At 40.8% G+C, this 24,870-nt stretch overlaps 1 protein-coding gene across 2 annotated transcripts in view; it reads left to right on the top strand.

Annotated features, from left to right (window-relative positions):
• The window catches only part of ntrk1 (neurotrophic tyrosine kinase, receptor, type 1), a 51,139-nt gene that overhangs the window by 22,456 nt on the left and 3,813 nt on the right, over positions 1 to 24,870 (top strand). For both annotated transcript variants that reach the window (XM_026185746.1, XM_026185745.1), the window contains exons 12-16: positions 1,934 to 2,089; positions 7,258 to 7,388; positions 9,274 to 9,446; positions 18,200 to 18,440; positions 20,959 to 21,117. In XM_026185746.1, coding sequence (XP_026041531.1) covers positions 1,934 to 2,089; positions 7,258 to 7,388; positions 9,274 to 9,446; positions 18,200 to 18,440; positions 20,959 to 21,117 — 860 coding nt within the window. The remainder of the gene's footprint in view (positions 1 to 1,933; positions 2,090 to 7,257; positions 7,389 to 9,273; positions 9,447 to 18,199; positions 18,441 to 20,958; positions 21,118 to 24,870) is intronic.

The following is a 24,870-nucleotide window of genomic DNA, read 5'->3' as shown; positions in this document are numbered from 1 at the left end:
GGCACGAAAGTTAAAGGAGAAGCCTGATGACACTCGTCTTTTAATTGGAACTGCAGTCACAGACAGTAATTAGCTCTAATTAGTCTAACGGCTATTTCCATAATAAGAATCTTAGCTCTGTCAAAAGATTTAAAAAAATAACTTAATGGGGCTTTTAATGTTCACTACTTATTGTATATTAAGTCTGTTGCTTCATCGTGACTGGAGAAAGGTGAAAAAGGACTAGTTATGGTTTTAGTTATTCCCTAACCTGCCCGAGAAACTGGGCATCTAACCCCAGGATATAAGAGCGATATCAGGTTTCTCACCTATTGTGACTGTATCGCGCATGAATGACAAATGTCAATAAATGATATGACTGGGACAACTTTTGTATTAAAAGGAGTTTGAGAGGACTGAGTGAGCTGCACCTCTGCAGCTGCCTGCCGCTCATCTGCCTGAGGTTAGCGGCAGACTTACACATGTGCCTTATGACAAGTCAGTGATATTCATTTCCGCTCAGAATTAGACTCCTTCCTGCCACTTCAGTCACCTATAATTTGGTTTCTAAAGGTTGAAAACTTTTCCCAGATGTGTTGCAAGACTTGTATTTCTTTCAGTAACAATGTGCTAAAAGGTTATTATGTTTTTTTTTACTTATTGCAGAAACATGTTTTCATACTCGAACTTTTAGAGTCGAAGGGAGAAATGAAAGTAAAAGCTTTGGTAGGAAAACACTGACGTGCTAGAAAATAAATGAATTATGGAAGGAGGTAGGTTTATGCCTTGTTGGCATGCTGTCAGACATCCATCAAGAAAAAGTGACCACAAACATTACACAAACGGATTGTGGTCACATGAAGCACAGGCTTTAATCACATGGTTTTTCTATAATGGACAACAGTAGCTCTGTTTTATATATATATTTGCATCTATGAAGATTGCATTCATTGCTTCCATCAAAACACACCTGGATCCCCAACCAAACACTTTGTTCAGTTGTAACGGGAGAAAATTGTGAAGATTTTTAAAAGTAATATAGATGTATTAGAGTGAACGGAATCTAAGGCTTTACATGATTTTTCTATGCGCGCCTCTGAAGAATGTATATGGAATAAGTCAAATGTTCTGCCAAGTAACTGTTTCAAATCACAGATGGTTCTGTCAGTCTCTTAAAAGGTAATGCACAGGAGAGACGGACTAATATAGGATTTCCACTGAGCTGTAACTTTGCTCGCAGGCAGCCACTGTGTCGGCTAAAGTGCCTTAATTATTGCACGAGAACGGCGGCAGAAACCTCCCCTGGCCACCGCCACGGGGTGAGGGCCATTAAAGAGGATGGCTGGATGGACAGATGGATGGCTGGATGGATGAATGCAGGAACACACACACACACACACACACACACACACACACACACACACACACACACACACACACACACACACACACACACACACACACACCCTTCTCACTCTCAGAGTGCCTAAGTGGCCCTGATTGCCTAAGTGGACCCTGCTCCCTCTTTCCTTCCTTCCATCGCTTCTGTGCTCTCTTATTGTTGTTCCATTTTCTACCATGTTGGACTCTGGGGGTTCTGTGGTTTGCCTTCCTAAGTGAGGTTTTACAATTTGGACCCCACTTGTTTGGCTTTTAATACGCACTATAGTCGGGGGTTGCTAACCGCCCAGGCTTCCTGTATGGTCATATTTTTTTCACTTCAGTGTGCCCTGATTGCTGCATGGTTGATGATGGTGATTATTAGAGCTTGTCATCATCTGTCACCATGGTACCAACAAATGTGCATCCAAGTTAGTAATAGTGAATGCCAGTTCCTCGAAAGGAAAAATGGGTTCTGAATTGCTTCTTTTGATGGCTGCTGCAATCACAGATGGTTGGAGACTGATTAGGTCTCATTTCTCTCATTTTTATTGGCTTTGCTCCGTTTCATTAGGATCATCAGTTCTGGGGAAGGAGGATGACCTGGCCGTGTCACTGCGCTTCATGAACTTTGGTACCAGCCCGCCTTCCTCCGATGAAGACTCTGGCTTGTCTAGCTTCGTAGAGAATCCACAGTACTTCTGCAGCATAATCAAAGACAAAGACATGTGTGAGTGCTTGCTGATGAACTTCTGTAATGTTTTATTTGAATGTCACAGAAAAGTAAACAGAATTGTTGAAGTGTAGTTTTACTGCGAGCAGGACATAGAGGCTTTTTTCTGATGAATCATATTTTATATTAGATATTTTTTAAGAACATCATAACCAACATAAGACTAAAAAAATACATGCACGAGCTTCTCATGTTCCTTCTTTATGATGTTGCAGTCATTGGGAACGGCTACGTCGATCACTACGGCCGTCTTCCTTTGTTAGTCTACCACCACTATGTGTGGTTGGTTAGCCACCACCATTTTGTCCATGTCCGTATATATATTCTCCAGCACCCCATACATATATATATATATATATATATATATATATACACACATATATGTATACGTATACATAAAACACCCAGCACGCCCCTGCGGGCGGTTTATCCTTCAAGCTCGGGTCCTCTACCAGAGGCCTGGGAGCTTGAGGGTCCTGCGCAGTATCTTAGCTGTTCCCAGGACTGCGCTCTTCTGGACAGAGATCTCCGATGTTGTTCCCGGGATCTGCTGGAGCCACTCGCCTAGCTTGGGAGTCACCGCACCTAGTGCTCCGATTACCACGGGGACCACCGTTACCTTCACCCTCCACATCCTCTCGAGCTCTTCTCTGAGCCCTTGGTATTTCTCCAGCTTCTCGTGTTCCTTCTTCCTGATATTGCTGTCATTCGGAACCGCTACATCGATCACTACGGCCGTCTTCTTCTGTTTGTCTACCACCACTATGTCCGGTTGGTTAGCCACCACCATTTTGTCCGTCTGTATCTGGAAGTCCCACAGGATCTTAGCTCGGTCATTCTCCACCACCCTTGGGGGCATCTCCCATTTTGACCTCGGGACTTCCAGGTTATACTCGGCACAGATGTTCCTGTACACTATGCCGGCCACTTGGTTATGGCGTTCCATGTATGCCTTGCCTGCTAGCATCTTGCACCCTGCTGTTATGTGCTGGATTGTCTCTGGGGCATCTTTACACAGCCTGCACCTGGGGTCTTGCCTGGTGTGATAGACCCCAGCCTCTATGGATCTTGTGCTCAGAGCTTGTTCTTGTGCTGCCATGATTAGTGCTTCTGTGCTGTCTTTCAGTCCAGCTTTGTCCAGCCACTGGTAGGATTTCTGGATATCAGCCACCTCCTCTATCTGCCGGTGGTACATACCGTGCAGGGGCCTGTCCTTCCATGATGGTTCCTTGTCTCCCTCCTCTTTCTTGGGTTTCTGCTGCCTGAGGTATTCACTGAGCACTCGGTCAGTTGGGGCCATCTTCCCAATGTATTCTTGGATGTTCGTTGTCTCATCCTGGACTGTGGTGCTGACACTCACCAGTCCCCGGCCCCCTTCCTTCCGCTTAGCGTACAGCCTCAGGGTGCTGGATTTGGGGTGAAACCCTCCATGCATGGTAAGGAGCTTTCTTGTCTTTATGTCAGTGGCTTCTATCTCCTCCTTTGGCCAGCCTATTACCCCAGCAGGGTACCTGATCACGGGCAGGGCGTACGTGTTGATGGCCCGGATCTTGTTCTTACCATTCAGCTGACTCCTCAGGACTTGCCTGACCCTCTGCAGGTACTTGGTGGTTGCAGCTTTTCTAGCGGCCTCTTCATGGTTCCCATTCGCCTGTGGGATCCCCAAGTACTTGTAACTGTCCTCTATGTCTGCAATGTTGCCTTCTGGTAGTTTGATCCCCTCTGTTCTGGCTACCTTCCCTCTCTTTGTTACCATCCGACTACACTTCTCCAGTCCGAACGACATTCCAATGTCATTGCTGTATAGCCTGGTAGTGTGGATCAGTGAATCGATGTCTCGTTCACTCTTGGCATACAGCTTGATGTCATCCATGTACAGGAGGTGGCTGACAACTGCTCCGTTCCGTAGTCGGTATCCGTAGCCAGTCTTGTTAATGATCTCACTGAGGGGGTTCAGGCCTATGCAGAACAGCAGTGGGGACAGAGCATCTCCTTGGTAGATCCCGCACTTGATGGTGACTTGTGCTATGGGCTTGGAGTTGGCCTCTAGTGTTGTACGCCACATCCCCATTGAGTTCCTGATGAAGGCTCTTAGGGTCCCATTGATCTTGTACAATTCTAGGCATTCCAGTATCCAGCTGTGGGGCATTGAGTCATAGGCCTTCTTGTAATCAATCCAGGCAGTGCACAGGTTGGTCAGTCTGGTCTTGCAGTCTCGGCTGATTGTTCTGTCTACCAGTAGCTGGTGTTTTGTTTTGTTCTGGTATTCTTGCCAATTCCTTTCTGTGTCCCGCTCATGTATTGACCCATGTGCCTGTTCATCTTAGCCGATATGATGCCTGACAGGAGCTTCCATGTAGTACTGAGGCAGGTTATTGGTCGGTAGTTGGAGGGGACCGGTCCCTTCTTGGGGTCCTTGGGGATCAGGACCGTCCGGCCTTCAGTTAGCCATTCCGGGTGTCTCTCGTTAACTAGCAGCTGGTTCATTTGTGCTGCCAGACGCTCGTGGAGTGCAGTCAGCTTCTTCAGCCAGTAGGCGTGAACCATGTCGGGCCCTGGTGCTGTCCAACTCTTCATACTGGAGACCCTTTCTTGGATATCTGCCACTGTGATGGTTACTGGACCCTGTTCAGGGAGGTTGCTGTGGTCTGCCCTCAGATCCTCTAGCCACTGAGCATTGCCGTTATGGGTTGCATCCTTCTCCCATATGCTCTTCCAGTATTGCTCCGTCTCCAGCCTTGGTGGTGCTGTTCTCTTATTCTTCCCTTGCCACTGAGAGTACACCTTTGCTGGTTCTGTGGAGAACAGCTGGTTTATTCTCCTGCCTTCTATCTCTCTGGTGTACCTCCTCAAGCGGCTGGCCAAGGCTGTGAGTCTTTGCTTGGCAGTTTCCAAGGCCTCAGCTTGCTGTATTTCTTAGGCACCTTATTTGTCGCACCTTTCTGCAACTCCGTTAGTTGGCTAACCTCCCTCCGTGCTACTTTGATCTTGCCCTCTAGCCTCCTTCTCCATGGAGGGTACTGCCCCTTGTCGCTGTTCAACTTGTAGCCAAGCATCTCACTGATCACTGTTGCCGTATTGTAGATGAGCTTGTTAGTGTCGGTAATCGTGGTTGTAGGTATTGCCCGTAGTGCTGCATTAACATCATCTAGCAGACCTTCTGAGGGTACTTCACGTAATCTTGGTAACCGGCTACGGGGGATCCAGGTTTCAAGCTTGGCCATGATCCTATTTTTCAGGTCAGTTCCTCTCGCACTCAACGATCCTTCTCCTATCGCACTTGGGGCTATGTACCCAATCTCGGGTGATGATATCTCCCCCCTGACCTGGCGTCCTGACTCCTCCTTGCCGTAGTATTTGTGTTGTACCTCGTCAATCTCTAGCTGTGAGAGCAGTCCCTTCTTTCGAATGTTGGAACACTGAGCTACTAGTTGTTTCGCCGTCATTGTGGATGTTGGATATTGAAGAATCCATAGGTCCCGCATCCTATTCATGTAGCCCCTTCCGCCAGGGTTACTTGCGTAGTAGCATTCCAACAATGCCCTGTTTTCGTCTCTTGCCCACCGATGCCTTCTTGTTCCAGTAGCCCACTTTTCGTCAGGGTGCCCTGGTTCCTCAACACCTGACGCGGACCTTGTTGATCCGGGCGACGTCCGAGCCGGCATGCCTTCATATTTATCTGTCTCGCTCATGTCTGCGGTAGGCTTGCTTAGCATAGGGGGTCTAGCCTTAGGACCCTTACTGGATACAGACGCCCCAGGCAGGAATCGAACTTGTTCCAAAGGCGTGTAGTCTAACCACTACGCTATCCAGCTGCTATATATATGTATGTATGTATATATATATATATATATATATATATATACATACATACATACACATATATATATATATATATATATATATATATATATATATATATATATATATATATATATATATATATATAGGCCTGAATATAACTTAGTCCAGAGCAGGTTATGTTCAATAGATATTACATATCTAAATAATTTTTTATCTGTTTTTATTTATTCATTCCTTAAGGAAATTATGTAATCATTCTTACTTTTAGACCCTTAAAGATCACCACGACTCTTCTTTGTTTATTTTTAATATCATAGTTTTATCTTTCTTTTTAAAATCTGCTGCTCTGCTTCCAGTCCATCAGTCACACTGGTGCGATGCTTCCAACACCAACCCTTTCATGTGAACTCACATGTTGGGAAACTCTGGGTTGACCTATTGAGTTGATAACCAGTTTTGTTTGATTGCTTAGCCTGACCTACAATTCTCTGGATACCGTTTGGCTCTAAACACGTCTTGTACTTAAAGGCAGTAACGTACGACATGAGTAGCTACAGCAGTTTCGCCTTTAAGCTTAACCCTTTAATGTCTGGACAGCAGCCACTGCATTCTGTCAATGATCTCAAATATGTGTACGTCTGAGGAGGCGAGTTGTTTGTGTTGTTTGTGCATTTATGCAGTTTTGAAAATGAAATTCCAAAATCACACCATGTGTATTTTGCATTGACGTGATTGTACATTGCTAAGACTGGCTGTAGTTCAGACCGGGCTTAAATTTGTTCGAGGGGCTTATGTGAAGTCCAATTTAAAGACCAGTCTTAACAAAGGCCAACTTTGAAGTTAAGACCAGGCTTGGTAAAAACCAGCTGGTGGATACGTCACACTATCTGCATTATAGTTTAATGGAGTCCCTCCACTACCAACCCAAAGACACGGACCACTTTTCATTTTAACACACCTGACAGAATTGTGCAGATTCTGAAATAAATCTAACTCAGTGTCACTTCTCTTTCGAGTGCATGCTCTCTACTTTGTTTTGCTTTCAGTTTCTGCCACTCTCACCCTTCTACATTTATTTCACTGCCTTCCATCGGCTGCACCAGCGAGCCTTAATATTCCTGGTGATTATGCTGGATTATTTGGTGTCAGACAATGTTGAGACTAACAAAGGGCTTTGTGGTTTACTCAGACTTAAAATGTCTTTGTGAAAGTTTTCAGGATTTCGGATTATTACAAATTGCATTTAAATTTCATCCTGTCTCTCAAAAAAGGAGGATTTATGAAAATATTGTATGATATGCTTGAGGTGGATAATCTTTCCCCAGAATTCTTTTAAGTCATTTGTGTTTTTATGATCTCAGGTGTCCAGCATATTAAAAGGCAGGATATTGTTTTGAAGTGGGAGCTGGGGGAAGGAGCGTTTGGCAAAGTCTACCTGGCAGAGTGTGCAAACCTCAGCCCCGACAACGACAAGATGCTCGTAGCCATCAAGGTGAGTAGCTGCCAAAAAAAAAAAAATCCTCTCCGCCGTTTTTAAAAGGTAATTTAACCATTAATCCGGCTTTGTTCATTGGCATCGGTAGTGAAAATGTCAGCAGTTAGCATGAGGTCTGAGCAGCAGAGCAGAGCATGTTGAAGTGATTGACAAAACTACAACGCACAAAAAAGATTATTACTGCAGCATTTGGCTTTTAAACCTCATCCTGGTGCTTTTACACATGACTAGCTTATTTAATACAATTGAGCGAAACATCAAGTTCCTTTTTTTTTCTATGCAAACGGTAAAATTCACTGTTCTCATATCACTGGTTTGCAGTTTGAGACTTTAGGACAATATCTGAGAGTCAGTCTGCTTTTTATCCTACGCTATGTTAAAAAAAACAAAAACCCTAAAGTCCTCATTAAGGCTCTCAGCACTAACAAACATGACGCTACAGGGCACTTACAGTTAATACTCACATGCTGAAATTACATCCTGCGGTTTCAGAGAGTTGTTTTTGTTTAAGAACAGTCAGCTGATGTACTACGCGGCTCATGTTACAACAGGTTAATGCAAACCGCAGCGGATTAAAAAACGCGATTATATGTCTCAGCTCAGATTTATCATCCCATTAATCAGACGTATGCTTTTATAACACATCGTCAATGAGCTGAGGAGGGAAAGTCAAGGCCCAGACAAAGAATGAAACTGTTTTTAAAATGTATGAACCACACAGTCTCCTTTTATGCTCCACACTGTCTGTTGATTTTGGAACTTTTGAAATTTTAAAAGGAAAAATTTGCATTTTTATTTTTCACCTGCACTAGCTTTGAACTGTGACACTAACTGTCACAGTTCAAAGTCATTTGTATTTGTGTGTTTTGCTATAAATCCAACACTCTGCTTTTTATTTATTTATTCTTTTTTAATGCTTTTCTTTACCCCTGTCTAAAAGCTCAAACGCAGTCCCTGACAGGCTGTGGCAGGTGTCGGAATGACAGAAGCAGAGACGACTTTAGCCAACAAGAATAGCAAAACTAACATATGTCTGGGAACATTAACTTTACTTTCTTTGTTTTTTGCTCCTTGCAAACAAAATATCAGATCAGCTGCTCTGCTCACAGCTGGAGCTGCTGGTCTGAGGGATCCACTCATGACATCACACAGAGCCAAGAACAGAAAAAACTGCCTCAAGTCTGATATGTTTGACCAAAAAATGAGGAAAACCATAAAGGGGTCATTTTAAATAATGAGTTAACGTTTTACTCTCTCAACCCGACATTTACTTATTTTTCTTTATGTGCAGAAGTATTATTCAGATATTTATTACAGTTCAATAAGTTAAAAATTAAATCTAAAAATGCATTTTTATAATGCCAGACAGACTGAACATCCTCATCTTTTTTTCACATTTTTCCTTCAGAGATTTTGGTGCCAAAATTATATCACACGACAGTTTCACAAATTTTCAAAATATTAAGTCTTCATATTCTCTCTCTCTCTCTCTACATATATATGTGTAGAGAGAGAGGGGGGGAAAGAGCGAGAGAGTGTTGTTGTATTGTCATATTGTCTTTATAAAATAATTTACAAACAAAAATAAAAACAATAATAATTACATTTAAGTAAAGCCTCATTATTATGTCATAGCAAATGAATACATTCAGTTGTTTGTCACATAAGTAAGTAACTAATATTATTTCCTTAGCTGTGTGATAAGGAGGCAGCTGTAACATCACAGTAAAGAAGACTGAATTTGAATACAGTGTTGTTCCTTTTTGACCCCCCAAAAAAGCAGTAAATAAGGACCAGAGCTGCAGCTGAGTGCCTGGTCAATTGTTTACTACAATATAGCTTCTAGTGTTATTGGAAAAGTACAATCTGCACGTATTCACAGACTCTGAAGGACGCAAATGAGTCCACCCGGCAGGACTTCCAGCGGGAGGCGGAGCTGCTGACGGTGCTCCAACACCAGCACATTGTGCGGTTCTACGGCGTCTGTACCGACGGAGAGCCGCTGGCCATGGTGTTTGAATACATGAGGCACGGAGACCTGAACCGCTTTCTTCGGTATGTAACAGTACAAACTCCACATCAGACCATGCCTGCTGAACAAAATGCTGATCCTTTCTGTGATCATAAAGTGTGTTGTAGATTTTCCCAACAAATATTAGCCTTTGAATATGTTCCTCGTCTGTGTGGCTCAGAAAAAGTACTGGATGAAAGGCAGCAGAGGCGGCAACAAAAGAAGTTATTACAAACACCTCATTGCCTTTTTTCACAGCAGACTCGTCAGAAGCCCCGAAAATCTCAGTAAGAAAGTGTCTCAGCGAGCCATCAAAGTGTGACAGTGTTACAGCAGCAACACAAACGGAAGCAGATAAATATGATTCAGTCATCACTAAAGCTAAGATGAATAGCTGATTAATCAATTATTTGATTAAGTAAATGTTTTATCCTTGATTAATTGCTGCCATTTACAAGCTGAAGTATTTTTAAAGAGCAAGTGCTAAAAGAAAAACTGTTTCTGGCTGTGACATGTGAATGTTTGCTGATTTGTTCGGCTGATTTACTGCATTTGGAAGGTTTGTAGGTTTTTTCACATGTTGCTATGTTTCAGACTCATTTGATGCTTGATTCAGCTTTTACAATTATTTCATCTAAACTTCATAAAAGACTAAGAGAGTACTCATACCCTCCCATTAGTACTTGGATAAAGCAGTTTGTCATTGAATTCATCAGGAGATCAGATTTGCCCTTGTGTAAGAATCATTGAGGTGAATAGTATGAAATATTGATACATTTATTAGTTTTTTTACTAATTTCACTTGATATCAAAGAAAACTCTACTCCCCCAGAGTTTCGTAAGCTCTCTCACATTGTCTCTCCAGATAAGGAAAGACTTTATGTGTACACACTGTCTGCACTGTGCTGATGCTGCACATCATAAAGCCAAAACACCCAGAAACATTAGCAGGCAGAGGTCATCACTGTCCCAACGGTTTCACTGGGACTAGTTTTTTATTTTCAGGCCTTCACATATATCGAGACCCTCCCAACATGCGGTAAAAACTGAAGCCTTCTTTGAACAATTCTACAAATTTGGCACAACGTTTTGGAGGTTCCTGCTTTCCTTTTTGGGAGAATTGTCCAAGCTTTGCCAGGCAGCTCAGTGAGTTTTTGAGCAGAGATGCACAAGATGCTTCTGGCACACAAAACTACTTCTGTGTTTTTCTGACTGCTTTGGGGAAATGTAAATCTTCCCCTCAGCCTGAGAGTTTTCATTCGAGATTACTCTCTGTTTTTCCATCTTTACCTTTATCTTGTGTGGGCTGAATAGGTATGAATACTTATATTATCCTGGTCTTGTTGCAGACAGAAACACTGTTAAGCTGCTTTCACTGTTTGACTATAGGGATAGTGTTATTGAGCTCAGCTTTTGGCTTCCTCCGCATGTGCTGATGGGAAATGTGGCCAAGTGGTTCAGTCTTTGTTTGATCAGACCGGAGGACTTGTTTTTTGTGGTCTGGAAGTCTTTTAGGTGCCTTTTAGGAAACTCCCAGCAGACTGTCAATTGTCTTTTAGTGAGGAAGGGCTTCCGTATGGCCATCTCTACCATAAAGCGGGGAGTAGAGGAGTGCTGCACTCTGGCTCATTCCATCTCCAAAAAGAGAAACGTCCTCCAAACTTCCTCCATTTGAGAATCACTTAAGGAATATCCTGTTTTTTGGGGGCTGCAGTTTGAAACCTTACAGCATCTGTTCTTTTCCTAATTATGCCCATTAAATTCAGTCAAGCACAGGTGGAGTAAAGTTGTGCAAGTAGGAACACTGATAGAAGCAGGATGCACCACACTCAGTTTTGAGTATCATAACAAAACGTCTGAATATTTCTCTAAATGCTGTGTTTGAGTCCAAAGTAGTAACACCGACTTTCACCTGGCGCTGCCTGTTATGGTCATGTGGAGACTCACAAGAAAGAAATGAACTTTATAATTTTCAGGATATAAAAAATGTGGAAAATAATAATAATGGATTGGATTTATATAGCGCTTTTCTAGGCACCCAAAGCGCTTTACAATGCCACTATTCATTCACACACTGGTGGAGGCAGCTACAGTTGTAGCCACAGCTGCCCTGGGGCAGACTGACAGAAGCGAGGCTGCCATATCGCGCCATCGGCCCTTCACCTACCACCAGTAGGCGGTAGGTGAAGTGTCTTGCCCAAGGACACAACGACCAGGACAGAGAGCCCAGGGATCGAACCGGCGACCTTCCGGTTACAGATGCGATTCCCAACCCCCTGAGCCACAGGGCGACCGTGGCTCAGGGGGTTGGGAAAAGTTAAAATGTTCTGAAGAACATTTGTTAATGTACTGAATAGAGATGGCACGATACCACTTTTTTATGTCCGATACCGATATCATAAATTTGGATATCTGCCGATACCGATATGAATCCCATATAGTGTTTTTTAATCAATAAAACTGTTTTTTAATATCTTGCTGCATTTTGTATACGTTCATACTAAAGTTTAAATAAACAACAACACTAAAGCTATTCTGTTATACCTGTATGTAAAAAATACACTGCACCCAAAATAATTCATAGTTCAGCAAAACTGATCAATTTAATAAACTTAAACCTACACCATCCTCCCTATTCTGGTATTTTAAAGAGTACTTAGCAGAAATATTAAGCAACCTAACTAATAGGGTTGCAAACTCCCTCGATGCTTAATTGACGTGATCAACTTTAATTTGATGCAGTGTGAAAAAAAATGCACAGAAATAAATTATTTTTCAAGAATAATTAAATAGATTCAACATCTTTCTTCAACAGAACTGCAGAATGCACAGATGGTACCTTCCCAAAGGAAAAAGTACTATAGCTTACTAGATATTACTAGGTATATTAAACTTAATAGTTACTATATACAGTAATGGACTTCTATGCATTTTACATAAGATTAAAACTTTGGGTGTAAGATTCAGATAATTATTTATTAAAAGCGAGACATTTTAACTGAGAATAAGAAAGAAATGCATGTCTTTGCGCCCTCTTTTCCCTGTTCATGCCCTATCGGCCCCCCTGGCTAAACTCTGCTAGATCCGCCCCTGCACAGTTACCAGCGTCAGCTATGTAGAAAAAGATCCTGGTGTAGAAAGTAATATTAAATAAATTCTAACAACAGCTTATCAAGCTTAAACGTGGTGCTGTTGTTCAGCCGCTGGTTTCCTCTTTCTGGTGCAAAGTGGGCCAAAAACAAAGAAGAGACACGGACTTGCGACAGAAAAGCCGATCAGCTGATCATTGATCAGTTTCATGATTGAAGTAGCAGCAGGAGAGGGAGGGAGAGAGAGGCAGTCGCTCCATATATCGGTTGTTAAGCTTAACGTGGGAATGCTTTATAAACATTCAGAGATGAACTTACACACTTGCTTTACTTCTCTCTGGGATAACTTTCTCGGAGATGAAATGCCGGTTTGGTAGCAAGGCTACAAATACACACAGCTGATCAGGTGAGCACACGGCTCCGACGTGCTACGGTTATGAGGAGAGTTACGCCCTGTTGCAAGTTTTGTGAGGTGCTTTTTTGATATTTAATGGATCGGATTAAATTTTTAATTTCTCTCCGATATCCGATCCAGTAATTATGTCAGTATCAGACCGATACCGATACGTAATATCGGATCGGTCCATCTCTAGTACTGAATATCCTAGTTTTAAATATTTGAGTCTGGACCTCAGGTGTTTTTCATTTTTCATTACCTGCTTTTTAAGACCAAAGAATTAAAAACTGTGTTTCCCATTGTCTCAGCCCTCACTTCCCCCCTGCTGGTTATATCCATTAAGCCCCTGCAGGTCAGAACCACCTGGTTTATAAGCGCTCTGCAAACATTTCACATTTTTTAAACTATAAATGTAGTTAAAAGCTATTTAAACCTGTTTATTAATTTAATGTAGAGTCTTTGTTAGCAGTTAGACGTATTTTACATCATGTAACTGTTTTACAGTGTTGTCATACGTTATCTTTTTGTGCGCCAACCTCCACTTACACAAGTACCAACACTTGAATCTGTTTACAACAACATCATAATATGTAATTTGTTAAATGATCATATACTGCTTTTAGATGTGCTTCAGATGTTGAAAATGGGACTCGCTCACACAGATAAATGACTGCAGCTCTTTAAAAGCTGCCATCTGTGAGCTGCACTGCTTTTATCACTCAAACTTGATGTGTGTTTAAAAGTTAAACCCACTCAGCTGACCTCAGTGCAGCATGTGCGGTTCCGCCGGTCACTCGGCGTATCGGTGGATTTTGTGTGTTTAAGTAGAAATGCCACAAGGAGTCATGAGGACAGCCGTGGAAGTGTTTGTGCTCGACTTCACAGACTATTATATTTGATATTTTTGAGGCGGCTGCGTTTCCTCTCTCTCCACACTGTAAGGTTTCCGAGGTCCTGTTTGAACGGTGTTTAGATGATTTGGAGACCCAGAAATAGCCAGGGTGGTTTTAAATCTCTCTGAAATTTGGCGTGTGTTTCTTTTCAAGTCAAGCATTTCACATGAATTACCAGCTCACCTTTAACATCATCTATTAATTATTTTACATCATAATTTCTCTTCCATTCCCTTCCTCTTACGATTCTGTGAACCTAATGTGTCGGTAAATGTATGGACCAGTTTGCTGAATTTGAAACAGGAAGAAATTAATTTCATTCCAGTGTTGAAACTCACCAACACTGGACCCATCTGCTCTAAGAAAAACTGACCAAACTTTATTCACATATTAAAACACTCGAACCAAAGCAGCTGACAAACAACAAGAACCAGATATTACACCAAAAGCATTTTAGTCTGTTAATTTCCATGCCAGGTAGATGTATTGTAGTCTTGTTTTCATTTCATTAGATATAAAAGGTGCTTTGTATTCTTTGTCATAATTTTCTTTGTCAGCAAGCTAAAACCTTCACCTGTATGTCATTCACGCAGTTAACAGTTGGCACTGTGAGGAGGAAGCTAGAGACTTGTAAGCTGGTGTGCATCTCCTTAGTCACACATGTAAATGTTGTTTGAGAGGTTTGTGAAGCTAAATATGTCCACACATCCAGCAGGGAGACCTGGGAGGGGAGGATGGGGTGAATAAGGGGATGGCCTAATTTTGTAGTCCTGAAATAACATTTTAGCCACATTATTGTTTAGATGCGTACCGCAGAAAACGCCTCCACTGGTTTGCTAGATAAAGATTGGTGTTTTATTTATTTATTTATTTACATTTATGGACAAAACTCATCAATAAGCATTTCTGTAAATGCACCAGAGTTAGCCATGGGCTAGTTTTCATCTGTAGTCCCCAACTAGATCTTAAAAGCAACCTAAAAACAAAACAATATATTACATCAACATTATAGAAACAAATAAAAGTTAGAAAGAAGAAAAAAACATAACAGAAAACTCATACAAAAGGAAAGCAAGGTGGAAACAGGAGAATCAAACCAAATCAATGCTGATAAAACTGATGTTTGAAATTTGTATTCTGCTCTCTGATGTTGATGCGTACAGTGTTTCACAGCCTTTACAGAAAATGCAGACCGACCAAAAGAACTGAAAGCAATAATACACTCCTGTCTAGTCAGGTTCCTTGTAATTTGGTTTCTGTTTACCTCAGTGGCAGGAAACTGACTAAATTAGCTCAGTACTTTTAGCCTGTTTGCCTTTTCCATTCAAATCCTGCATGTGCAGCTTGGTATTGGATCCAAAAATGTCTGCATAAAAGAGGAATGTAGCAAAGATTTCAGCTTTATCAGCAAAAGAAAAAAAATAGTATGACTTATTTGAACAAGGATACCTGCCTAATTAATTCTACGTAACACAGAAAATACAGTACTCGAGTTTAACTCACCAAAACAAGAGCAAAGACTTCATGGATGGTCTGTTAATAGAATTAACCACAAAGTGAGCAAACTTATGTGTGATCATTGCATTTAAAATGCCCTGAAAAGCACCAATGTCACATGAGGACATGACAAGTGTCCATCAGAGGAACTGCAGTTTCTCTGCCGCTCTGGCGGTGCCTTCATTTCTTCACGCACAGATGTTGCTGCATGGTTCGATTTTTACCAGCTCGAACAATAATGTGAAAAAACACTGTGGTTTTTATCAAATGTGATGTAAAAACAACTGAGAGCCACATAATTCATTTGAGTGACTGCTGACAAGAAAATAATTGTTACTGTGTACGTGACGGGTGGGGGATTGTGCGTGTTGTAGAAGAAGAAATGTTTTCTGATTAAAATTGCATACTATACATAAAACACTGTGTATATAAACCATTCCCAGGGCCCTTAGGTGAGCCACTGGTGCCTTACAAGTGATAGCAACCCACCAGTAAAAACAGCATTGTAAATTTACAGTATGGATAAAGAGATGCAAATTATTACCCAGGGAGGCAAAGAGTGACTCACAGATGAGTGAAAAACACAGACATACAAGAACTCAAGCCAAACATTCATACCATCACAAGAAAAGTAACCGAAGACACTGAAGGAGAGACAAAGAGAGAGAAATGTAAAAGCTGAATCTCCTGGATAACTCACAACATGTCAAGGCATGGGTCAGTTATTATTATTTATAAGAAGTCCTCGCATCAATAATCTTAAATGAGAGTGAATTTCAACTATCCAAGTGTTTTAGCACTTGGATAGAAATAGAGAAGATTCCTTGAACTGTGCAATGAACTGATTTTTTTATCTGGAGAAGGGGTTATGTGGCAAATTAGGTAATGATAACAAATGATAACACTTGAATTGTTGCATAACATGGTGACAGAAGAGCTTCAAAATCTGTTTTTCAATCATTTAAAAAACCTTTGCAAACCTCTGGGGGGAGCTGGAGGAGAAGGGTCAGTGCTGAATAGCGCTCACTTGGCACCTGGGCAACCATCTGACGCTACGATTAGAGCAGACGGCGCTGATGCTGTCTGCCAGGTGTCCTCCACAGGAGGCAGATTGGAAATGAAAACACACAGAGAGGCGCGCGAACAGACTTTTCCCGAGATATATGTTCACGAAGGGATGGAAATCGCATTTTCAGCAGACAGCATGGGTGAGATGTCCGAGAGACCCCACAATGCAGCTGCTTTCCCACCCTGCCACCTGCCTTTTAAACTAATAGTGATTGTATAGACAACTTCCTTTGTAAGGAGGGGACAAAGTGGAGAGGAGAGATATTAGGATGGATGGAGACACATCAGCTGTGATTTGCTCATTTAGGCAGGAGTTGGACGTGAGAGTGGGTGTTTATGGTCCACGAAAACCATGAAGAGTTAATGCACTCTGCATCTCTGAATTGCATTATTGCAAATCAATTGTAGGCGTATTATAAGCCTTGTGTTTTTGATTAAGCATCACTGTTAAATGGCTTTATTATGGTGTGGTCGTGCTCACCATGTCTGGGGAGTTCTAGAGAGCTCGTATATGTCACAAATGTTCAATCTGCAGATTACGTGCTGAGGTCATCGTCCTTCAGGTCACCCAAGGTTGGTGCCATAGTTACAGCAAAAAAATACAAAAGCCTGAATTGCTCATTCAAGTGTTTGATAACCTGCACAGCCACCAGCAACAGAGAAGAATATCACAGCATGTCGAGTTCATTCAGTTTACGGTCCACAGTGGTCAGAAGTTCCCATCTAATGCAGAAAAAGTGCATTTAATAAAGTATTCATTTCAAGAGAAAAGGAAAATAGGTCATCAAATAGTTAATGAGCAGAAATGACTTACAGTATTGTACACTATAAACAAAGAGGAGTCTCATCAGGGTGTCTCATTTGCAGCATGACACCTGAAGTCGCTCTTTACGTGACAGTAAAGCACAGACTTACTGCTGAAACAGATCAAATGCAGAGAATAAATTTGTCTGAAGGTATCAATAATGTACCTTTTCACTTCATGTAAATATTATTATCCTGCTTACTTCAATATAAAGTCTTTTGAAGACTAGACAACCTTCAAACAAGTTGGGTCATCCTGTGCCTGTCCTGCTTGACAACTTTAGTCAGTTTTGTTTTTTAAAAATATGACTTTTTTTCTGTTGTTCTCTTAGTCTGGAAAATAACGAAATACACTTTTTATTTGAAAATACCCAAGTTGTGTAAATCCACTTCATACTCTTTTTACTAAATTGTCTCTACTTTTCCCCTCTACTTTGACAGCAGTAATTACTTTTCAGATTCAGATTTGACATTAAAGACACTTTTAAAACTGTGCAGCACATTGTTAAAGATTATATCAGTGCCCCCAACCTATTTCCGTGTGACCTTCTGCAAAGAGTAGTGCTTTTCAGATGTGCACTCTTTTCCTCTCTAAACTTCTCAGAATCTTTTATATAAGTAAGAGAAAAGTCCACACAGTGAATGCAGAACTTTGTGTTTCCTTGGAACTGCTCAGCCTCATTCTGTGACTGTTTTGAAAAGCACTCAAACCCACCCCCAATATCTTAGAACTTAATTATTTGTGTACTAAGAAGCTGAATCCACCTCTATCTCATCCAGCTACAATAAACTGCTGCTTATACACTTGTGCATCTGTATCAACGGTCTAATAATGCCACATAAATCAGTGTAACACACACCAAAACATTTGCTTTGGATGCATTAGGTACACTGTGCCTCTAATTCTTTTGAGTAGATTTTGAAACTGTGGTATTTTTACTTTCACCTTGCGATCTTCCTACATTTTGATGAAGCTAAAATATTAAAATAAATTCAGACCAACAGATGTGGATTAAAGCAGCTGTGTGTCCTTTTTGTGCCCCCTGTAGAGCTCACGGCCCTGACGCTCACATCCTGGACGAGTCCAAGATGCCCCCACTGGGTGAGCTCACTCTCCCTCAGATGCTGCACATCGCTGCTCAGATTGCCTCAGGCATGGTCTACCTCGCATCGCTGCACTTCGTTCACCGTGACCTGGCAACTCGCAACTGTCTGGTTGGAGAGGGTCTGGTGGTCAAAATCGGAGACTTCGGCATGTCCAGAGACATCTACAGCACAGATTACTATCGGGTAAACAGCTGAAACATAAAAGGAATACTTGACTGTTATTCTTAATGGGACTGTAAATTTAAACAAGACAGAAATATTACTCCTTTACTTCACTACTACCTTGCCATTTGTTTCTGTTTTATCTGCTCTGACGTATTTGTCATTAAAAGCAAGATTTCAGCTATTTCAGTTTACTGCAAACAACACTGTTTGACGCCGATCTAATACGTTTCAACAACAGGAAGTTTGAAGTATGTAAACCGTATCATGAATACATGCAATCAAACTGCAATTACTCCATTGTTGGTTTCCAGGCTAATCCCTCTTTGTTGCAGTCTGGGTCGCAACAGGAGGACACATCATGCAAATAATATTCTGGTTCCACAAGTGAAACCAGATTTCCACTTCTTTAGAATCCCAGAGATTTCATTTGATACATTTTACATGATACATAATTCATCTGTGTTTTTGGGGGTCTTTTTTCCCTCGTACATACCCCCACAAACCTGCATGTGTTAGACTGTAGTTCTGTTAACTGGTTAGCAAGAACTAGAAGTTCCAGTGTGGAAGTTCATTAATGCTACATTCTTTAATGGCCAGCAGATTTGAGAGAAGTTAAACTGTAAAGAAGTCTGTGAGAAAGTGAAACTATTTCTCACGTTGTGGCCTCAGTGAACATTTTCCTGATATCTTTATTTATTATGTTGCTATTTTCAGCCATTAATGAATATAAGGATATTAATTTTGTAGATGATGGTCACCATTAAAGTGAAAAATGACAATAAACGATGGTAGCGCTAGCAATCAACTCATCAAGAGTGATTTACAAAAGCTTCGATGGTGATGAGCAAATGTTCAGCTTGAACTGTTAGAAACAGGACTTGACTTGAAACAACGGGCGCCATCATGGCCATCATTTATATACAGCCAAAAGATATTCTTATATTCTTCCAGCCAAAAGTTTAAAGATGCAAAACCCTTGTTGTCACTCTGAGTATTTGACTATAATCTTGTGAAATATGTGAGTGTGAAAAGCTCTAATTCAGTATATGAAACAATAAAAATAATAGTTAGGTATATTTTTAAAAACCCAACTGAAGACTGCTGTTATCCTGCTGCTGTGTGAATGTATTTGAAACAAATCAAGGTGCGCTGTTCCTATATCACATGTAACACACAGCAGGGGTTCTGATCTGCTCTCGGTACTGGAAATACTTAATCTGGAAACAGTGCAACCACTCACAAGCTGTGAATTCCCAATCTGACATCACGCAGACAAGTGAGGCTGCAGGTTAAAGATTGTTTCCTTTCTGTCTTGTGTTTCTCTGAAAAGTGAGGGCTGCAGTGCATGTGTAAACACAGCTGTACTGTTTTATTTGACTTTTATTACCCTCATTTTCATCTTCATACATTTATCCTTGGGTCTGTTAAAGCAGCTTAACACAATTCAGAGTTCAAAATAATCATTTTTTATCTTATACCAGTTCGTCCACTACCTGAAAGCAACTGTTTGAGCTCGCTTGGCTGCTTCACCCAAATCAAATATTTGAGCAGGAACAGGTAATTCGGGCTTCTGTGTTCACGGCCAGAGCTTTTTTCATGAGATGACCGCTATTTGGAACACCTGCTCTCTGCTGCATCATAACAAACCGGGAGTAGAAAAAACTGTCTGAAACTCAGAGAGGAGAATGAATAGGTATAATAGGCCCACTCCTTCTCTTATTGAACTCAGTGTTTTGGATTTGTACTTTGAAGTATTATAGATCAAATACTAATATTGAACTTCTCTAGTCTCGTAAGAAGAGATATTTCAATTTTTCTTGTGTGAGGGTGAAAACATGATGTTGTCTAAGGAGAAAAACCATGCCCTAATCAACTGTAATTCTGTTAAAAATGACTAATGGGTTATTATGATTAAGCTACATAATACATATTCTGAAAAATACACTAAGATAAGAAGCACATGTGCTTTGTCTTCTCCTGAAGCGATTTAAACTGCAGGAGCAGAGTATGTCGTGCATTTTGGATCTGTAAATCGCAGCATAACCTTTGAGAGACTGTGGAGTGTGTACTTTTAAAAACTACAGTCAAACCGGCTGAATAATAGCACTGGACTTTTTCATGTTGCTTCCCCTTGGTGGGATTTGAGAATTTGAAAATCGCTCAAATCTGTTCCAGCAGGATTTTTTTTTTCAGAAGTGAGAAAGGTTCATTCCTGTTTTCACGTGCCAGTGAAAGGGTTTTACTCATTAACAGCATGTTGAGATCTCATAAATGCAATAAAAATTACAACCTAAGAGACTGTCTAATATTATTTTTGTGGCGGTTAATCTCTTTTCCTTTTTTTATTTTGCATGAAACTACTGTAATAATTTTTAAACAGTCTGCCTATTTTTGATTTCAAGCTGGTCTCCCAGCTTGTAATAAGCAGCTCAAGATGAGTGGAAAGGAAAATCTATTTAATATTTAATCTCATCAACAAAGCTAATTAAGGTTTCCATAATTAAAGTTCACTTAGTATTCGGTTCTTTATCTTCAGGTGGGTGGACGTACAATGCTCCCAATCCGCTGGATGCCCCCTGAGAGCATCATGTACAGGAAGTTCACGACGGAGAGCGACATCTGGAGCTTTGGCGTGGTCCTCTGGGAGATCTTCACCTATGGGAAACAGCCATGGTATCAGCTGTCCAATAGCGAGGTGGGTTGCAGTGGAAAAAAACATTATAAAATTGCGTTGCAAAATTTCGGTAGCCCTTTCTATTACAGCTTGGTAATAATGTGGTAATAGCGTGGTAACAAGGCACATACAATCATGTAATAATGTGGTAATAGCAGGGTAACGAGGCAGAAACAAGAGTGTAATAATGCGGTAAAAGTTATTACACCTCAATTACAAAGTAAGACCAGTTGATATTAAAGTAATATCATAGTAGCAACAGTGGTTACAGTAATATTCCACTAACATTATGTAATGAGATAATAAGGGCCCATAACTGTGGCTATTAACTGATTATTACTTTGTAATTGAGTCGTAATAACTTAGAAATTACCAAATTATTATTAATTATATCATTCTTGTTTCTGCCTTTTTACCCTACTATTACCACTTTATTACTAAGCTTTAATAGAAAGTGCTATCAAAGTTTTGTTCCAGTTAGCTTTGCTTTCACACCGCAGTGCAGTGAAGAACTTAAAGCAACGTACCTTCATCCTGCTGTCTCTACCTACATGGGTTGTGCGCTCTCTGTACTTCACACTGACTGTTCTGATGATGGGCATGTGCCTGATGGCACCAGTTAGCCTTCAATCAGCACATAGTTTTTAATCTAAATGAATGGAATTTTAATTGGTCACCTGGATATAAAAATGACCTTCAAATTTAATTGAAAAAGCTTCAGAAAGTGTGGTGACTGTGTCCTAAAATACCATAACCAAAAAAGCTTAATTTCTGAAAATACTGAACAGATTCCATATTGGTTCGTGTTATGGATACAATAAACCAAATAAATATTTATTAAATTAACAAGAAGTAGTAGATTTTTGCAGCTTCACTGTTAAAACTAGTCTAATGTGCAAATGCGCAGTGCAACAACATGAATATTAATTGGTTCATTTGGGGTCAAGGGTGGGACAACCTCCATCTGTGGGGTTATCATAGAGCGCCAGTCCTTCCTCTTTATATGATGGCATTCTCTCACTCAGCCATAAACACCTGTGAGCTGTGCCTCAGACCGGTACCGGTCCCGGTCCGTGAGTCGTTTGGTACCGGTCCCGGTCTGTGAGTCGTTTGGTACCGGTCCGCGAGAGTTGAGGCTCAGGTGTGAAATGTATGGTTTTCAGGGTTTTTATCGGTTTTCAGCGTTATTTTGTTATCGTTTTTATCGTTAACTCTGTTTTCCTGGGTCTTTTCACGTGTGTTATGAATAAATCTTCTTTTTTCGGTACCGGTACTAGTTTTATTTTGTTGTATTTATCCGCGACACCTTAAAGGCCGGTCCGTGAAAATATTGTCGGGCATAAACCGGTCCGTGGCGCAAAAAAGGTTGGAGACCGCTGGTGTAGTAGTGTAAAAACCAAGTTTCAGTTGGATCTGGACTAAAGTCCCTCCAAGACTTTGGTTGTTTGGTCTGGACCCGGGTCAAGGAGAGGTTTCACATTTTGAAGTGTTAGTTTATGTCAGACTGAAAAGTAAGTCTGGACCAAACATGTTAGGTTTGATAGTTTCTTTAGATGACAAGACTGACAGCACTTATTTATTGGAAAATCACATGAAGCTGGAGCAAATAACTAGTTTAGTTTAGTCCCACTGGTTGGCTAGAAAGGAGGAAAACCATTCACAGTGTGGCCATGGGTGTAACCAGGCTTTAGAAATTAGAGAGGTCCACATTTTGTTTTTCTTGTAATGTTTAATATTTTAGGGTTAGCACCTGTGCTAGAAGGTCCTAGAGTTGCAATACAATCAAAACCATAAATTTTAAACACGGAGGACTTGATTTTATACAGCTTGTCTCTTTTACAGACCTCTGTAAAAGAGACAATTGTTTTATAAACAATATAAAACCATGAAATTAAAAATAAAAAAATAATTAAAATGGCACAAAGGAGAAGGCTACCGGCCCTGACTCTCCTGTGTCTCTGATTCACTCCTTATACTTACAACAACCAGTTATCATTTCACTGAGTCATGCATAAAAGCCATCTCACGTCATGATTTATAACAACATACAGTATTTACTTACTTTTAATTACTGAGGTCCAGACTTTGGTAACCTTAGAGCTACCGGTAGTTACAGCTATGAATGCTGGGCAGTCTCGTCCAGTTCACAGTGGTTTTTTCTGAACGTTATGTTTTATATGCAGACATGCACATCATATCACTCCTCCATTCTAATTTTCCGTCGGATTTCAAATGAGCAATTTTACCAAATGTTAAAAATGTTTCCAAAAATGATATGTGAAAGTTTTTGTAGGAAAGAAAAATCACTCACTGCAGTTATTACCCCTCAAGGATTCACTGATTGCTTTATTTTTAAGGATTATGAACTATGCACGACTGCTGGACATAAACTGGATATCCTTTTTATGTGGTTTGTGTAAATGTATGTAGCTTTGCCCAGAAAGAGTTGCTAGGTCCAGATTTCTGCAGAGTGCTTCCTTGCTGCATGTTCAGGCTTTAGTATTTCACTTTTTTAGCCTCGAGTTCAACACTGTGTGCTTACATTTCTTGATTTCAACTATTTATTTTGATGCAACTTAAGATAATGTCAAAACAATTAAAACAAACTGCATGAGTGGTGGTTGGCATGTTGTGGAAAACATGTTTAATTTAGATTCTGACTGTGCTGCTAATAGCATATACTAGCAAGCAACATTAAGTAGGATACAGAAAAATAGTTAACTGAAATCTTTAAAAAGATTTCACTTATGCACAACTTGACAGCCTACTTTTCCTTTGTTACACTTTTTTTTAACAAGCAAACGAGGTAAGCTAGTCAACGAGCTAACAACAAGGTAACAAGCTAGTCAAGCTAATTGTAGTTTGCGTCGTGGTTCGTACTTGCAGATGTAAAAAAGGCAGACAATGTTTATATAAAGTTTAATCAGAGCATAAGAAAGAACTTTTCTCACTGTTGTGTGGAGTTTGTAAATAATTTGTTGAGTCTTTTGTTCTTTTAATAAATGAAGTCAGCTTGAAGTAACTTCATTCTTGAACATGCGCTAATGCAAATACTTCTGTAAATAGCAGCCTGAAATGTTTTGGTGCCTTCACATAATTTAAACTTGCAAAACAAAACATTTTCACTACAGTCTCAGATACTTTACCCGGTGCTCTTAAACTAATCAATAAATTCATAGTAATTAAGGGCGGTCCAGTCTAGCCTTTTCAGCTCAATGGAGTCCCACCAAGAAGTGGGACTCCATTGTGACCACAGTGATGCTATTACAGTCTGTAGCCCTCTCTCCTTTCAAGAGAAGGGTAGATCACTTTTCCTTTGCACTCAATTCTAATCTCATTGGCTTTCATTTTTGCCCCTGGCTAATGAGCCGTAACCTCGTTAACCTAATCCGTCTCGTCCAATGAAGGACAGGTAAAATTATCATGTTGCCTAATAAGTCAGTGGTGGAAATAAATCATCCCAAAATACTGACGTGACAGGCTGTGACGGCGGCGGACAGCATGAGTCTGCGTTCTGATTGATAGGCCATTTTGGTGCAAAGTGGCTGAGCAGCGACAGGCCTCTTGTGATCACCGGATCAGGCCGAGGTTAACAATGAAGAAGAGAGTCGCAGAGCACAGTGAAATCCTCTCTCTTATCCTCGACAGTGATGTATCCACTAAGCAACAAGAGCGTGTGAACTGAATCAGTCATTGCAGCGATTAGTGTTGGAGCTGGAGGTTGTTCATATTTCGGTGGCTCTCATTTGACTGCGAGGTCACAGCTAATTGACA

The sequence above is a fragment of the Astatotilapia calliptera genome, chromosome 11, assembly GCF_900246225.1.
Source record: "Astatotilapia calliptera chromosome 11, fAstCal1.2, whole genome shotgun sequence".
In the NCBI taxonomy this organism is placed as follows: domain Eukaryota; kingdom Metazoa; phylum Chordata; class Actinopteri; order Cichliformes; family Cichlidae; genus Astatotilapia; species Astatotilapia calliptera.
This window is presented reverse-complemented; position numbering and strand designations above follow the sequence as displayed.